The sequence below is a fragment of the Onthophagus taurus genome, chromosome 6 (genome assembly GCF_036711975.1).
Source record: "Onthophagus taurus isolate NC chromosome 6, IU_Otau_3.0, whole genome shotgun sequence".
NCBI lineage: Eukaryota > Metazoa > Arthropoda > Insecta > Coleoptera > Scarabaeidae > Onthophagus > Onthophagus taurus.
The window spans coordinates 30992766-31011750 of NC_091971.1; the positions used below are offsets into that span (position 1 = coordinate 30992766).

The 18985-nt window shown below is 33.4% G+C and overlaps 1 protein-coding gene and 1 long non-coding RNA gene across 3 annotated transcripts in view; one reads left to right on the top strand and one right to left on the bottom strand.

Moving 5' to 3' along the window:
* Positions 1-221: 221 nt before the first annotated feature.
* LOC111418486 (uncharacterized) lies at positions 222-14152 on the bottom strand. Its single transcript, XR_011640609.1, has 3 exons — positions 13988-14152; positions 12951-13930; positions 222-2826 (listed from the first exon to the last, which is right to left on the bottom strand). It is a non-coding gene; the product is annotated as an uncharacterized lncRNA (long non-coding RNA).
* Positions 14153-14938: 786 nt separating this feature from the next.
* LOC111418485 (repetitive organellar protein-like) overlaps positions 14939-18985 on the top strand; it is a 40686-nt gene continuing 36639 nt past the window's right edge. For both annotated transcript variants that reach the window (XM_071196592.1, XM_071196593.1), the window contains exons 1-2: positions 14939-15092; positions 15159-15562. In XM_071196592.1, the coding sequence (XP_071052693.1) occupies positions 15027-15092; positions 15159-15562 (470 nt within the window). In that variant the 5' untranslated portion in view covers positions 14939-15026. The remainder of the gene's footprint in view (positions 15093-15158; positions 15563-18985) is intronic.

The following is an 18985-nucleotide window of genomic DNA, read 5'->3' on the forward strand; positions in this document are numbered from 1 at the left end:
CAACTTTGTGAGCAGATTTCGCTACACGTTCAAACAACATGGAAATTATTCCATCGTTGATTTTGTAGTGTGCTGACACGTGTTATCGTTTGAATAGAATTTAAGATGTAAAAGTGCGCTAATATGGTACGTAATTATGTATAGAAATATATTTTTAAACGCTTTAGATTGTTGCAATAAAAAAATAATGTTAAAAAAAAATGTTTTTAATTATTATTATTTATTTATTTATTTATTATTGGGACACAAACAGGGAGGATATCCCCAGTGAAGCATCCTCATAAAAACAAAGCACTTAACTACATACCAAGCAAAAAAAACGAGAAAAAAAAATAACAATAATTATAACATTAACTATGAAAATAATAATAACAGCATTGATAGTTGCTAATTAAAAAAAAATTACAAAAAAAAGCGAAAAATATTATATAATTGTACTACAATACAGAAGTTAACAACTAAACGTTACGTGATAGTAATTCTCTAAATGAGCGCAACGAGAGTCCAAATAGAGTAACATGGTTGAAGTCCTGATTGTAAGTATTCAAAAGCCGAACGATAAGCGAGTTTAGATGAGCGTTCGTGTTCGATGTGCCTAAAAGGAATGTAGTATTCCGCCGCGTGAAACGCTGTGGTACATTAAAGTTCAACACAGACAGAAGATCAGGTGCGTCCAGCAAGCCATTGACCAGTTTGAAAAGAAAAATTAAGTCTGAGACTAGCCGACGCTGCCGCAGGGATAATAAGTTAAAAACCACACAGCGTCTATCGTAATCGCAATAGGGAAGATGATATTTGTAAGCCAAAGCGTCGTTGAACCGCTTCGATGCGATCACGATAGACCGCGTACATAGGATTCCACACTATGGAACCATAGGATAATACTCTATTAACAAATGCCATATAAAGGGATTTAATGCTTGTAAAATTGGTAAACTGTCTACTTATTCTGATAACAAACCCTAGGTTACGCAGGGCTTTCGCCACCATGACTTCGATGTGAAGGTGATATCTCAATTTGGCATCAAGTATAATGCCAAGATCCTTCACTCTGTCAGTAGAGATAAGAGGTCTATCATTAAAGTTGTAATTAAAATTGATAGGATAGCGTTTCCATGTAAACGTTATTTTTTGGCATTTGTCATAGTTCAAATAAAGTTTGTTAACGCGACAGTAATCATGTAGACGATCAAGGTCCTCCTGGAGCCTTAGGCAGTCAAGACTAGAGCTGACTCTAGTAAATATTTTATTATCATCCGCATAGAGCAGGAATTTGGAAAATTTAAAGCAAGAAGAAATGTCGTTTATGTAAATTAAAAATAATGTGGGCCCAAGGTGACTTCCCTGAGGCACACCAGATGAGATGGGTTTGTAGTCCGACAAAAAGCTACCCATCCTAACTGCCTGACTTCTGTCAGAAAGATATGACATTATCCAGCGCACAATGCCGGCAGGAATGTTAAAGGAGGACAGCTTTTGTATAAGAATTCCATGGTCAATCTTGTCGAAGGCTTTAGAGAAATCGGTATAAATTGCGTCAACCTGTGAGTCCTCATTTAAGGTAGAATGAATAAAATTAACATAAGACACTAAGTTAGACTCAACCGATCGGCCAGACAAGAATCCATGTTGTTTAGTAATGAGAGAGTGAGCAATAGAGTGGTTAAAGTAATCGCAAACAATTTTTTCAAAAACCTTGGGAATAGACGAGATAATAGAAATTGGACGGTAATTAGATACCAACTGTCTATTCCCTGATTTAAATATTGGAACGACAAAAGCTGTCTTCCACGCGCGCGGAAATGTACCTTCGAGTAAGGATTTTGAAAAAATAAGAAAAAGTGGGGTCGACAGTTCGGCAGCAAACTCCCTCAAAAAGGAAGATGGAATACCATCCGGACCAGAGCCAGAGGACTTGTCAAGATGGGTCAAAACATTGAGGACTGCGTCAGCAGAGAACCAAGGTGAAACACCCTGGCCACCGAAGACCATTGAGCGGTCAATACTACCATCTACGAAAACCGAGGCGAAATACTCTAAATGCACAAGAGATATCAGGACCTGAGGTCACCATTGACCCATCAACAGAAAACATAGCGGCTGGCAAGCCAGACACATCCCCTTTCCTGGACTTAACAAAGGACCAGATTCCTTTGGGATTTTCCATAACCCCCGCCTGAATCGAGTTTAAGTAATCTCTATAATCAGCCGCAATAAGCCTCTTAGACCCGGAGCGCAAGATAGAGAAAGCCAAGTAATCACTATTATGGCGGGTAGATTTTCATTTTTTATGGTAAAGTAGCTTTTCTTTAATAACACGAATAGTTGAACGTTTGTACCAGTAAGGAAAACGTTGCTTAGGCAGAAAGCGCTTAGGAACGTCTCTGTTAATTACATAATTAACGCGGTCATAGAAAACTTCAACCATGCTCTCCACGCCCATCCCAGCAAAAACAGTCTGCCAATCGATACTATTTAAGAAACACTTGATAGCTCCGGAATTCGCGTTCTTAAAAAGAAAGCGAACATTCGGACCATCACTCAGACAAATGAACATGCCCGATAATAAGAATTCAAACGGTGGATGGTGGCAGTCAGGATCCACAAGTGGATCGTTGCAGAGGTGTATGCTTTCGATTCGACCGTTAGCGCATAGAACAAGATCAAGAATTCTATTATTAATATTCGATACATTATTAAATTGACTAAAATTACAATATGAATAAATGTTAAGAAAATCAATCGCGCGACAGTCGAAATTCCCTGTGGGAATTAATACATCATCTTCAGACATAGACCAAGAGATAGTTGGCATGTTGAAATCACCTATAATAACAATCATAATTTCCGGGTTAATAAAATTATATAAATAATAAAAGATTATTATACTGAGAAGAAGTGTTTTTTATGTATGAATGTAAAGGATAACGTAAAAGTCGGGTTTGTAGCTGCAGGAAAGTATGTAGACAACGCGTTTTAAAAAAAATTTCCTAATCGAAGGGAAAATAGTATTTGTGGTGTTTATTACGTCAGCGTCGCGATAGTTGGGCGCGAGAAGCAGGCCTCTTAAAAAAGAACAGGTTAAAACACGTTCAAAAAGAGTTGCTTTACAACCGTCATAGTGAACGGATGCACACTAAAGTATTGTACCAAATAGATTGTTATTTTGTTTTAAAGTATAAATTGCTAATAGAGTGATTTAACCATAACATAATGTTCTGCACAGGAAAATAAGTGTGGAATGTTCTGGAGAGAATCATTTTGCAAAAGTCTGTGTTAAATCAGGACGGGCAACGATTTTAGAGACAAAATCAAATAAGAGCAAACGAAAGCACAGATGAGGAAACTTCCGATACGGCGAACATTCGTAACATTTCACAGCATAACAAAGTAATGATTAAAACGCACATTAACAAAACAAAAATAAACATGTTATACAACAGCGAAGCGGCACATTCGGTAATTAGTGAAAGCACATGGGTTAAAATAGGCAAACCAAAATTTAAACTTAAAAATCTGATTGCATATTGCATACACTAATTTGGAAATTAAGACCTTAGGAATCGCGAAGATAAACGTTAAAACATTCGAGAAAAAACACAAACTTCCGTTATACGTTATACAACAAAAAGAAACTCTTGTATTTGGACTTGAATGGAGTTTAAAGTTTAATTTAACTTTACCCCCTGGAGCAAAATTACGTAACACAAAGTTATCTACTCATTCGAATGAAATAAATTCAGATCAACCAAACGTTGAAAACGCAAATAAAATTTTACAACAATATAGAGATTTATTTGATGGGAGCTTGGGTACAATTCAAGGGCATATGGCTAAAATTCATATAAAACGTTCAATTCGACCAAAAGCATGTAGACATAGAAATGTCCCACTACCTTTACAGGAACAAGTAACAGCAGAAATCAACCGATTGGTTGACCAAGACGTTTTAGAATTGGTAGATGTGAGGTCTACTCCTATTGAATGGGCTTCACCGGTAGTTGTGGCTGATAAGTCGAACGGAAGCGTGAGATTGTGCGGGGATTTTCGCGTGACCATAAATCCTTATGTACAGGTCGATGATTACTCGACATTTGAAACAATTACTGCAAAGTTAAGCGGCGGGCGTTATTTTTCTACCATAGATTTCAAAGACGCATATTTTCAATTAACGGTACATCCTGATTCGCGCAATTATTTAGTTATTATAACACATAAAGGATATTATAGATATAAACGATTACCATTTGGAGTATCGTTTGCTCCAGTATTATTTCAACGCACGATGGATGCTATTCTTTCGGGAATAGATGGCGTGGTATGTTATTTGGACGATATTTTAATATCCGCCCCTGACTTAGATCAACATAGTCAACGCTTACACCAAGTTTTACAAAGACTTCAAAACACTGGAATTCGTACTCAGAAATCGAAATGTCATTTATTTAAAAACAATGTAACTTTCTTAGGATATCGAATTGATGAGAAGGGCTTACATCCAACTCAAGAGAAAGTAGAAGCTATTAAACAAATGCCTGTACCGACAAATACGACTGAACTTCGATCGTTTCTAGGAGCAATTTCATATTATATGAACTTTTAAAAAAAGGACAAAATTGGATTTGGTCGAAAGAGAACGAAAAAGTTTTTGAAAATTTAAAATCAATTCTGTCTTCATCTGATACTCTTATTCATTATAACCCTCAATGGCCAATAATTATCACGAGCGATGCGAGTGGCAGAGGAGCCGTAATAAAAAATTACGTCCAATTGCATATGCTTCAAGAAAATTTACAGATGTTGAAAAAAGATAAGCTACGATAGACAAAGAGGCATTGGCGATTATTTTCGCCAATTATGGTCGTAAGTTTTCGATATTCACTGATCATAGACCGCTTGAAAGGATTTTTGGTGAAAATCGTCAAACACCGAAAATAGCAAGTAACCGACTTTTACGATGGGTGATTATTTTGAATAGTTACGATTACTCAATCATTTACCAGAAAGGAAAAGACGAGGAAATGTTTTATCACGTCCACCTACTAAGAATGACGAACCTTCTGAAATAGAAAATATAGGTATGCCAAAACGAAGTCATCTATTACGATTAAGACTATCTTACTGGGAAAAAGCGGAAATTAAAAGATGAAACTAGTAAGGATGTCACATTTCAGAAAATATCTAGATTTGTTTACCAACATTGGCCAGAAAAGAAAGAGATTCCAACTGAGTTGCATTCTTTTTTCGAAATGAGGGAAGAACTGTCAATAGAAGGAAAAGAAGAATCTATATTCCTTTGTCGTTAAGAAAAGAAGTGTTCGACGTATTGCCTTAAAAAAACACTCCTCGACCTTCGGTCTCGTGGTGTTTCAGGCAATACGTCTCGTATTATCGAGTATTTTCGATCGTCTTGTTGTATAATATATGATTATTCGAAAAGGTGTGACTTGTGACTGGTGAGCAATCACATAAGAGTCAACATAAAGTGTCTTTGTACCCATGGGGAATACCAAAGGAAGTGTGGTCACGGTTACATATTGATTTTGCGGGACCTTTTGAGAATAGAATGTTTTTAATAACAGTAGACGCGTATTCCCGATGGTTAGAAGTGATACCGGTAAAAAACATTACTACGAAGACTATTGTAAATGCGATGCGTGAAATATTCGCTCGGTTCGGTATACCAAAGTCTATAGTGTCGGAAAATGGAACCCCAATTAGTATCAGAAGAATTTGGTCAATTTTGCTGAGAAAACGAAATTAACCATATTAAAGTGACTCCTTATCATCGAAAGTCAAAGGGCTCGCGGAGCGTGCGGTACGTACTTTTAAATCGAGAATGAACGCGAGTGATAAAAATGAAGATTTTGAAGTGCGGTTTTATAAATTTTTATTCGCATATCGAAACACAATTCATGCTTCTACAAAAAGAACAGCCAGTGAATTGTTACTGGCAAAAAGACCAAGAAACCAATTCGACACCCTTAAACTAGATGGTACAATGAACATGGAAACAGCACAAGAAAAGCAAAGAAATTATTATGACAAAAATACACGTGAAAAGAACTTTGAAACTGAGGAATCCGTTTAGGTTGATAATCCAATAACAAAACAATCATTGAAAAAAGAGGACCTTACTCATATATAGTGGATGTAAATGGAACACCAAAAAGAAAACATGCAGATCAATTACGTCAAAGGATAGTAAAATCAAAATATAAAAATATAAAATCACCAAGAGAATTGATCCACCACATTTTGAGCAAATTGAAACACCACCGGGAGTGAGTGAACCTGAATCTCCACCACAAATGCAGACACCAGAAATAGTGAACGTGGAACCAACTGTTGAAGACAACCAGTCAAATGGTTGTCCACCACCCGAAGACGAAGTTTTTAGAAGAAATCCTCCTCGAAATCGTCAACTACCTGTCAGGTATCGAAATTAAAGTAAATTTTGAGGGAGGAATGTAGGCCTCTTAAAAAAGAACAGGTTAAAACACGTTCAAAAAGAGTTGCTTTACAACCGTTACAGTGAATAACATACAATACCAAACAGATTGTTATTTTCTTTTAAAGTATAAATTGCTAATAGAGAGATTAAACCATAACATAACAGTATTTAATGTAAACCCACAATCCACAGTATTGAAAGGGAGACTTCATGGAGCGATTTGTTTATCAGACGACTGAAAGAAGAAAAAATAGCCTCGGCTTCTTCTAAGCAAAGAAAAAGGGGTAAAAAATTGAATGTTCTTCCTGAAAAATCGGTGATTTCTGGGAAAACTATTGAAGATATCACAAACTGCCACTCATCCCGATAAATATGACATGAATTAATTTGAATCAGATTCAGAAGATGAAAATATATCCGAAAGGTTAGAAGATACAGCAGATGAAAATTTAGAAGAAGTCGCGCAGGAAGATGACAACGCTGACAATCTGACAGCAGAGTTAACACCATGTTAACACTAACTGAAAATGATTTTGTTATGGTAAAATATCCAAACGATAGAGGTGATCGCTGCTTCCACTATATTGGAAAAGTCATGAGAGAAACCTCTTCCGACACAAATGATTTGATAATCAAATATCTTCGCAAGACTGGTGTGAAGTTATCCATAAATCCCAGCCATAAACTTAAAACATTAATAATTCCGTAACCAATACGATTTGGGTAACCAAATTTCACACACAGATCACTCTTACCCTCAAGAACAGCTTACCACCCCCATTTGGTAAAAAAAAAATTTTCAACCCCCACCCTCGAAAAAGAGATGTTTTCGCCCTAATGGGCACCTTCGAATTAAACCAAATTCTACCACATAATAGAACACAGTTCTAAGTATTTTTATTAATTTTCAAAACACCGTAAGCCCTAACGGTTTTCGAGAAAAAAATCATTCTTATAAACCGCGGATGGGACTTTAGGGGTGAATTTGACGCCGTAATAGAAATGTGTAAATGTTGCGGTCTAATTTTAATTTAGATATTGATGGTTTCATGCTATTATACTCTTCAGTGGTTAACTTTACCGATCCTTCAAAGTGAACGTAAGAATTTAAAACCCTTAAATTTTCTGGAAACACGTTTTGGGAAAATGGGGACAATTCGCAATTACTTATATTATATAAATTTATAATATGTTGATCAAGTTTGGAGGTTTCGTTAGTTATATCTACAGTATTATTTATACAACTAATTGATTTTGGATCATTGAGTTCAATCGAATTCGTTTAGGTTTTTGAACCTTCAGACGTACTATCCTGACTAATATTATCAATTGTTTTGATGTTAATGTTGTCAAAGCTTTCATGAATACTAACATCAAACAAGGTTGGTGTAATACGCGCTAATACTTCGTTACTATTATCTAAATTAAAACTAATATTTTGATCTAAAGTTTCGTTAATTGTAGCAATCTCATAATGTCTTAACTTTTTAAGTACCTTTGTTGTTCGAGGGAGTTTAGTAACTATCCTATTCCAAACTTTTTTTGAATTGTTACCATAAATAAACTCTGCAGCCCTTATAATTTCATCTCGAGTGATGAACCTACATGCACCTTATATGAAGGAACAGCAGCTTATCGAAAGAAATTAACCAACTCGTCAGTAAGAAAATCCATGACAGACCTTTTAAATATCACAGTGCAACAGCCATTCTGGGGGGTAAAAATTTTAAGTCAGGGTAAAAGTACTAGGTCAATATAGTAAAATCTCCTAAGGGTTTGACGTTCTCAGGCCAAACTGTTTTTTTTGACCTTTTATATTTCTTTCCTTATCTTGATGTTTGTTTGCTTAGTTTTTCAGTTATAACTCAAGAATCATTGATGATTTTTTATTTCATTCTTCAGCAAAGACTAAGGCTTAAATGAATAATTTTCATTACCATATCCATGTAAAAAATTAAGTTGAACTAATTTTATCGACTGAAATCTTAAAAAAATTGTTAAATCTCGAAAATAAAAAAAAATTCTCTTTGAAAAATAACGTCTTTACTCGAGAGTTCTACGAATTGTAACTATAAAAGAGTATTCTAATATAAGTATATAGTAATACAGTAGTACTATATTAAAGAGAGAGAACAATATTTATTTGGAATATAAAAATAATAACTATAACAAATACGAATAAATAAAAAAAAATACATATATAGAACAAATATAAGATAAGTCCAAATGGGCTATAGATCTAAGTCTTCCTGCCCGAAGAGTATTGTCTTTATGAAAATTAACAAAAATTAAGGACAAACTTAGTTTAAAGAAGAACAAAGTTTATATGTTCATAAACATTGCTCTAGAGTCTAGGCCTTTTCGATGGTGATTGTTGTGGGCTAGTGTCATCGGTATGGCAATCATCGCTGTCATCAGTTTCTAAGCCACACATAATGTCAACTTGTGACTCCACTGCTGACCCTACTGCAACTTCTGGAAATTCTTCATCATCAGGATAATCCATGTCTTCGAAGACATGTCTACTCCACCAGCAAATTTCCGCAAGTATTGCACTAGGCGACTGTTTTCCTCTGTATTTTCCTCTGGTGCCGAAAGAGAAGATATTGCTGCCTCCACTGCACATTAAACTTGGAATTGTTAAGAATTTCATCAAAACTGTCGCCAAACGAGATACAGTTTTCTTATGTTTGAAATTAATTTACCCGAGACTCAGCGAAAGTAAAATTAAAGAAGGTAGTTATAATAACATTCATTTGTTCAATTTCGTGGAAAATTCGAACATTTCCAAACATATTTCTCATGATTTTCTATCGCAATAAATTAATTTTTTCCATCAGGCGTACTAAATGGTCCAGATATACGAAAGCTTATTAAAAGTGACGCATTCAACAATATTTTGATTGAGGCTGAATTGGATGCTTGGAACGCAATTAAAGAAGTAATAGAAGGCTTGTTGGGAAAGCATCGTTCTAGCAACTACAATGTTTCTGTCGCAAGGATGTTAACATCGCTCTCGAAAATTGGCGTCCACATGTTCTTGAAAATTCACTATTTACATCATCATCTGGACTACTTCAGCAGACAATTGGCCACTGAATCTGATGAACATGGCGAACGCTACCATCAAGTTGCTATGCCATTTGAAATTAGGTAATATCTGTGAGATTTTTTTTCAAACTCATTTTAATAAAAAAACAAATCACAGATACAGAGGAAAACTGTCGCCGAGTGCAATACTTGCGGAAATTTGCTGGTGAAGTAGACATGTCTTCGAAGACATGGATTATCCTGATGATGAAGAATTTCCAGAAGTTGCAGTAGGGTCAGCAATGGAGTCACAAGTTGACATTATGTGTGACTTAGAAACTGATGACAGCGATGATTGCGAAAGCGATGACACTAGCCCACAACAATCACCATCGAAAAGGCCTAGACTCTAGAGCAATGTTTATGAACATATAAACTTTGTTCTTCTTTAAACTAAATTTGTCCTTAATTTTTGTTAATTTTCATAAAATCAATACTCTTCGGGTAGGAAGACTCAGGTCTATAGCCCTTTTGGACTGATCTTATATTTGTTTTATATATGTATTTTTTTTATTTATTCGTATTTGTTATAGTTATTATTTTCATATTTCAAATAAATATTGTTCTCTCTCTCTAATATAGTACTACTATATTACTATATACTTATAGTAGAATATCCTTTTAAAGTTACAATTCGTAAAACTCTCGGGTAAAGACGTTATTTTTCAAATAGAATTTTTTTTTTTTCGAAATTTGACAATTTTTGGAAGATTTCAGTCGATAAAATTAGTCCAACTTAATTCTTTACATGGATATATTAATGAAAATTATTTATTTAAGCCTTAGCTAAGCCTTAGTCTTTGCTGAAGAATGAAATGAGAAATCATCAATGATTCTTGAGTTATAACTGAAAAACTAAGCAAACAAACATCAAGATAACGAAAGAAATATAAAAGGTCATAAAAAAAAAGTTTGGCCTGAGAACGCCAAACCCTTTGGAGGTTTTACTATACTGGCCAAGTACTTTCATCCTGACTTGGAATTTCTCACCCCCCGAAAATGTTCCACAGTGTATTTAATATTAAAAAAAAAAATTGACTAAAAAGAAAATATCTAATAACCCTATATTGTTATTTAAGCAACACGTATTAAAAATTGTGAACTACTCTGTGTATTAATTTATACTATAATAAAATAAAATGTACGTCTACCTTTACTAAACCACCAGTGTGAAAACAGCACGCCAAACATAGCATGCCATTTCAGCGAGATCACCCGGTATACAGTGAAGTCGGTTTTACACTCTCCAATTTGTAAACAACAAAACTACAGAAAATTCGATTATTATATTGATTCCAAAGGTCGATCAATTTGAATCAGAGCAATAAATACATTTGAAAAATTAGCGTAAATAAATTGTTTTGCTCCGATTTCGTAAAGGCTGTCTTACCCTCATATTAAAAAAAATCGCCCGGTGTTAATGACGGCAGTCCCCAAAGATCTGATAGTTGCTAAATATACCAAAACATCCCACCTGTCGAATAACGTGGCCACATTTACTTGCTCTGAGTTTCTAAGGGCTCTTTTATTCACTCCCATATTTAAAAAAATCGCCTGTGTTAACGACGACAGTCCCCAAAAATCTGATAGTTGCTTAGGAAGATAGAGCAAGTAAATGTGGCCACGCTACTCGACAGGTGGGATATTTTGGTATATTTAGCAACTATCGAATTTTTGGGGACTGCCGTCGTTAACACAGGGCGAATTTTTTTAATATGGGGGTGAACAAAAGAGCCCTTAGGAAGTCAGAGCAAGTAAATCTGGCCAGGCTATTCGACAGGTGGGATGTTTTAGTATATTTAGCAACTATCAGATCTTTGGGGCTGCCGTCGTTAACACAGGGCTATAATATTTAATATGAAGGTAAGACAGCCTTTACGAAATCGGAGCAAGACAATTTATTTACGCTAATTTTTCAAATTTATTTATTGCTCTGTTTCAAATTGATCGACCTTTGGAATCAATATAACAGTCGAAATTTCTGTAGTTTTGTTGTTTACAAATTGGAGCGTGTAAAACCGACTTCACTGTATACCGGGTGATCTCGCTGAAATGGCGTGCTATGTTTGGCGTGCTGTTTTCACATCGGTTACTAAACCCTGGACATTCGGCCGCCATCCAAGATGATGACCTCGTTGCGTTGACAAATTATATACACAAGAATATTAACGAAAATATCGAAGCAGTTTGATTCTAAAAAGAACCAATTAAATATCCAAAAAGCGCAAACTTCAGGAAATATATCAACTAGTGATCTCAGCAGAACGTCACATACCGTTTGAAAGCTAGCGGATAATGTACCAAAAAGAATATTTTAAGAACATTTATAAGTTTACTCCTCACACTGTCGGCAAAATCTTAAAAATTTTTAAAAAATAATAACTCCCATTAAAAAAAGAACAAACGTAAGAATAAAGCGTCTATACCTGCATCTTTTGTAACTGTACGTACGACCTTTTGCCTGTAACGACTAAAAAGTCCATAAAACAATAAAAATCCTTTCTTAACAATATTTATTCTTTGCACGACATACTAAGTCCATACTAAGGCCATCTGGGTCAAATTCACCCCCAAAATCCGCGCCGCGCTGTATAAATATAGTGTCTAATAACAAATTTTTTTTTCTCGGAAACCGTTAGACCTTACGGTGTTTGGATGTTCGATTTAAATCGCTAAAGGCATCCTCTAAATCATCCTAAAATTTCATCAATTTTGGAGGTGCCCAACGGGGTCATATTCACCCCCAAAGCCCACGCCGCACTGTATACCTATAGAGTCTAATAACTATTTTTTTATCTCGGAAACCGTTAGGGGTTACGGTGTTTGGATGGTTGATTTAATTTGCTAAAGGCATCCTCTAAATCATCCTAAAATTTCATAAATTTCAGAAGTACCCATCGGGGCCAAATTCAAGAGTGACCTGTGTGTGAAATTTGATTACCTAAATCGTATTGGTTACGGAATTATTAATGTTTTAAGTTTATGGCTGGGATTTATGAATAACTTCACAGCAGTCTTCGCAAGAGGGTTTGTAAGAAAGAAAATTATTTTGTGGATCCAGATGTGGACGATATTCAAGATACTCCTAAAGAGAGAATAATGAGAAGAGTGGAACTTAAAAATGTTTCTAGGGGAAAGACTACTTTAAATAAAAACAAATAAAAACCATGTAAAAACTTCTAACTTGCATAATAGCTATAATAGGTGTAGACTGGAAATCAAATGAAAATAAAGCATTTTGCTATCTGATGGATAAACAAAATGAAGATAAAAGATGAAATAGGAATGGCGACGTTAAAGTGTGGAATGTTAAAAATTAGAAAAACTTTAAGAAGATGTGTTGGTGGGACGAGATGAGGCGAGACTGAAGAAATCAAGCCAGAGCAATTGTTGAACTTATCCCTACTTTTCCTTAAGCTATCTATCTTTCTCATTTTCCTATGTAGATCATCCTTCTTGGTGATGTTGGCCTCGTTGATGGATTCCTGGATTATTTCATCCAATTCTATAAAATGTAGATTCTTGTTAAGGGTTCTGTGTTCTTGCCATTTGTTCGTATGTGATGTTCCGCCTCTTGTAGTGTCGCCTCCTCTCATCCCGCAGTATTTTTCTAATGATGTTATGTTTAGTTGTTTCTTTGAGTATGTTACACTTAAACTTCGCAAAATTTGGTATTAAATCTCCTTTTATACAAATATTAATGAATTTGATATGATTATCTATGATTTCCAGTCTCGTATATAGTTTCTTAAATCCATGGATATGTGATGAAGTATTAATGATGAAATTGAAAGAGGAGAAAGAAGCTAAACTACTTTAAAGGCATCAAAGACATTGATTGAATAAGTTTTTTACACAAAATTATTCATATTCTTGTTTTTATCATCTTTTCTCTTGAAATTTTTAGAATTAGATCTTATTAATTTGCTTCCAATGTATTTTAAGTTAATTTAATACATTTCTTCCATTATTTTGACAATTTGTGTTAGTTTTTTTCACATTATAATATTGAAAATTAGTTTTAAAAAACTTATTTATTCATCTACTTCACCCTTTTATAAGTTTAGAGTCGTTTTTTACTAAAAACTATTGTTGATCCACTTTACTACAAAAGTTGAGGTGAAGCCTATCACACTTGACGAAAAAAAAACTGTTGTTTTAGCATTTTAATAAATTTGTAGATTGTATATCTATAAAAGAAGGACCAGTAAATCTAAATTATTCCTTTCAGAATTTTAATTCAAAAGCTAAAAATGTTATTCTTAAAAAATCTGAAATTTTGTTCTTCTTCACCCCAGGGTACGGTAAGTGCTTTCTTAATTTTGCTAACTCAAATTGCTAACTAAATGGAAACCAGTTCTTAGGATATAATCTTAATTTGCCTACCTACAAAGAACAATCGATTAATTTCAATAACTTTAGACTTTTTTTAGAGAAACAAACCACAAAATAATATTTGTTCTAGTGAAACTTATTCTTCGAATATCTAAACAACATTTCTGTAATGTAGGAATTGTCGCATTAGTAAAATTTTGCTTATTAATAATTAAATTTTAAAATGTATTTTCAATATTTCCTGTTTACATTTATAAGAAATTGAGGTTAGCTTTTTCACCTGTCAAGTGTCACAATATTAAAATTAATAAATTAATTGAAAATTGTTGTTAAATATGTACTAAAATGTTCCATTGCTTAACAGAAATAAGTTATCAATAAAATTAATAATAAATAGAAAAGAAATATTTAGTTTTTAAATAATATAACATAACATTCAAAAATAGCGCCATCTATAGGTTACGGTGATTATTAAAAGATTAATTTAATAATTATTTATAAATTTATTGTATATTTATTATAATGGACTATTTTATAAACCGAATTAATTATTCATAAAATTATCAATAAATTGTCAATAAATAATAAAAAAACTTTTTTAAATAATATAACATAACATTCAAAAATTGCGCCATCTATAGGTTACGGTGATTATTAAAAGATTAATTTAATAATTATTTATAAATTTATTGTATATTTATCATAATGGACTATTTTATAAACCGAATTAATTATTCATAAAGTTATCAATAAATCGTCAATAAATAATAAAAAAACAAATAAAATTAGATTTAAAGACAACTTGCGCCATCTTACGTTGACAATTAAAATTATTAAACACCATTTTAAAATTATTTGACGTTATTTTTAATCGAATCGGGTTTAAAGTAATTTAAAGCAAGAATCGAGAAATAAGAAACTGTTAGTTGAAACCAGTGAAATAATTAATTAACTAGTGGATGTAAGGTTTGTTGAAACTTTATTAAAAACCTTGTTGAGTGGTTTTATATTTGGAAAAGTGCCCTGACCGGTTAAAAAAAACAAATGAAGATTATCTTAATGTTTACATATAGCAGGTTATGTGTTTTCTCGCAGTAATGCAGTAACAATAAGTTAATAATAATTTGTGTAATATAAGTGTAGAAAAATGTCAAGTAATTCGTCTCAGAGATTGACGTTAACCGAATTGGTTACGTTTGTAAACGAGATTAAGGTAAGATTCATAAAACGTTAATGATAAACGGGTTGTATGTAAATTTTTTTAAAATTTGTTCGTTAGGATTTAAGCTCAGATGATTTCCAAACCGCGTTTCATCGGGTTTCTGTAGAATTTGAACATTGTTGTAAATCGTTTGATAATGTATCGTTGATCAATACGTTGGTGGAATGTACAAAATCGTACATAAATTTGATCTCGCTGTATTTAACGCACATGGATGGCGATATGATCTCGAAAAAAGTGGCGGTTTCAACGTATATGATCGTGTTCAATACTTTAAATTCAAAGGATTGTTTAAAAAATGTATTGTTTAATAAAATTTCACCGATAATTCACGAAATACTCTGCGATCCAGACTTAACAGAATTTGTCGGTATGGAAGTTTTGCAATTTTATAATAATCTAGCTCGGAATACGGATAAAACGATTCGAGAGAAAATAGGAGATTCATATACGTTTTATATGTAAGTATTTAACTTTTTCAATATTTAATTTATGTTTATCATTTTGCTGTTAAGTTTACTGTGGGATTATTACCGTAGTAACACCTTTATTAACACGTTCTCTGCGGCAGTACATTTTTAGGAATTAATATGTACAGGGTGGCCAAATAAACGTGTAAAGTACTTTATCTCGGAAACTAGCTTCTACGATGGCCGCTAGGGAGCGCGAACGCCATCTTGAATTCAAAAATGTCGTTTTTCTCGAAATTCCCCTGTATTAACATTATAAAAGAATATGTCCACGTAAGCGACAAAGTACATGAATGGCATTAAGGAGCCAAGATACGCAGTTCTTCCTTTGACAAAAGTTGTAGGAAATTTATCACACTATACTTCTTTTTGAGGAGTGTTTCGAACATCACTGACGCTTACCGCCCAATCCTGCTGTTTTTGAGTATTATTCTAATTTAAATGTTAATAACGAGAAATATTTTAAATTCAAATCGATATCAACTGATGTAGTATACAAATTGATTAGTGGTTCGCACGAGACCAACGAGACGAGATTTTCATAAAGTCTTGTCTCGTCTCGCCGCTGAACTAATAAGTTTTGTATCAAATCTCGTCTCGCAACCTCCACTCTCGTCTTGTCTCGTTTCTCGTACGAGAGTCTCATAAAAGTATCGGAATCTCGTTATGCATGATCTTATTGTTTCTGATCTCGTGCCATTAAACTTAAAATAGGAAATTCAGAAGCATGAATTTTCCACCATTGTAATATATCTGTGTCTTTATTGCACTGAGGCATAGAATAATATTTTTGAAGCTCCAGCATCCATTCTCCTTCGGAAGGCGTAGGATTGATCAATTATAAAATCCGACTTTTCCACTCTAGAATCTTTTCGTTCCTCCAATGCCGTTACATTCGAACGTTGGCCTTCTGATAGATGGAAATAGATTTTATATACATCTTCAAATTTCTGAATCGAAGTCTCTTTTAATTCTTGGCTCCATCTTGTCATATCAAAAACTTCTATCTTATGCCGCGGATCGAGAATTAAAACTGCAACATAAATCTAATTAGTTTTACGATAATGCTTTAATATTTTGTCTCTCGCAGCCTGAAAGCTAACAATAAGCTGCTCTTCGACAGTGTTTCGATCTGCCTTTCGGTCCCATGCAAATATTTTGCTCTCAATATTATCTATTAGTATATTGATACGTACAACCAACATAGGAAATTTGACGTACTTCTCTCCTCCGAGTTTCTTGAAAAGTATTTGAAAGTTGACTAGTAATTTATGCACTTCTTTTATCCATTCTTTGTCCTCAAGAGCATATGGTTTTAAATCAACAACATTTTGACACAATGCACTAAGTCCATGTCTACCTTCAAGAGGAGGTACTTTCAACATATCATTACTAGAATTCCAGCGTGTAGATACGAAAATAGTTACAGAAATATTGCAGATATTATTTGCAGAAATACTTACCTGCGAGACTCTCGTACGAGACGCAAGACCTCATGCACGAGACTCGAGACGAGACCAATAAAAGTCTCGTCTTGTCTTGTCTGAGTATCGTCTCGAAAACGAGACGAGACCATGCCAGACTCTCGAAAACGAGACTCTCGTACGCACCACTAAAATTGATCTATAAATTGAAGTCTTATTCTGAGGGTGATGGGATTCGGGCGGATATGATTAAACTAGCTTGTCCTGTTATTTTGCCTTATCTTACACTGTTAATGTAAACTCCTTCATATAAGGTATATTCAAAATGTACAGTTGGTTGTCTATATTAAAACAAATCGAATACAAATATAACAACACCCTTCTTAAGCTAAATTAATGTTATTTATTTTTTATTATTATTATTTTTTTTTACAAATCTTTAAATTTATTTACAATTTTTCTTCCATATCTTGTGCTATTAATTATTAAAATTTTTTATGATTGTTAGCTCGTCTTTTTTAGGAGATTTGGAATAGGTTTCAGGTTTAGGAGGTTGATTTAACATATTTATATTATTGTCTTCTTCATTTTCACCTTTTTCACGCTCTGTTTCACCACATTCTTCTTCTTTTTGTTTTCTTTCAAAAATATGTTTTTCATTTCTTCTATACTCGTTTCCTAATTCGTCTTGAACAATGTAAGACCTTGGTTCTTTAGTAGGACTTACGATTTTTCCTTTTACCAATATATCATTCATCTTCTTTCTGAACATAATACTTTGATTGTTATTAAAATTACTTTCTTTCTTTGATCTCTTGTCGTAAAATTTTTTATACGTCTGTTTGTGTCTTTCTAGATTTTTTATGTCTTCATCTATTGTATTATTTGGTTTAAGTTGTTTTAATTGCATTGGAATATTTGTTCTCAAGTTTTTACTGAATAAGATCTTTGCAGGTGAATTCATTTTATCTCTTGCAGTATTTCGTAAAATATGTTAAATAAATATCTTGATTAGAGTCTTTACATTTCTTGAATAAATTTTTGGTGTTCTTTACCGCGCTTTCAGCCATTCCATTGGATTGATTGATAATGCGGGCTTGATATGACATGATTAAAATTCCAGTTATCTGACAATTCTCTAAATTCTTTGCAATTAAAATACTTCGCTCCATCTGTGTAAACAGTTAGGGGTATACCGAATCTAGCAAAAACAGATTTTATTTTCGTTATTATTGTGGTACTTTTTAAGTCACTAACTTGTGATGTCTCTATAAAATTAGATAAGTAATCAACAATTACTATAAAGTTTTTGTTACAGTAGTCAAAAATATCTATGCCTACTTCTTGGCAAGGAAGTTTAGGTGTTCCTCTTAAAATTAACTTAGATTTCTGTTTGTTATCTTTATATTTATTGCAAATATTACATTCGTCAATATATTGTTCTATGTCTTTGTTAATTTTTAACCAATACATTGTATTAAAAGCACGATTTTTCATTCTTTCTTTTCCCGGATGACCACTATGTAGTGTTTCTAACATAATCTTTCTAAGACTGTTTGATACTAAGATTCTGTCATCTTTAAAAATTAGATTTTCAACTAATAAGTTAACTTGCAGTTCAATTGGTTTTTCTAATATCATCTGATTATCTTGTCCTATTTCAGCAACATCTCTCGATAATGTATCTGCTACATATAAATATTTGCCTGGAACGTGTACCATTTTAAATGTGTATGGTTGAAGTTTAAGCATCAGTCTTTGGAATCTTGAAGTTATATTGGTACTAATGGTTTATGATCCGTTTCGATTATTATATTTTGTCCATAAATATATTGTTTAAATTTTTCATAGCCACAGACTACCGCTAATAATTCTTTTTCAATTTGAGCATATCTTTGCTGTCAAGCTTTTGATGCAAAATCCTTTAGAATTAGCGTCTACTGATAAAGTAACTTTATCTTTCAGGCTGAACACGAATTGTAGAGAATTT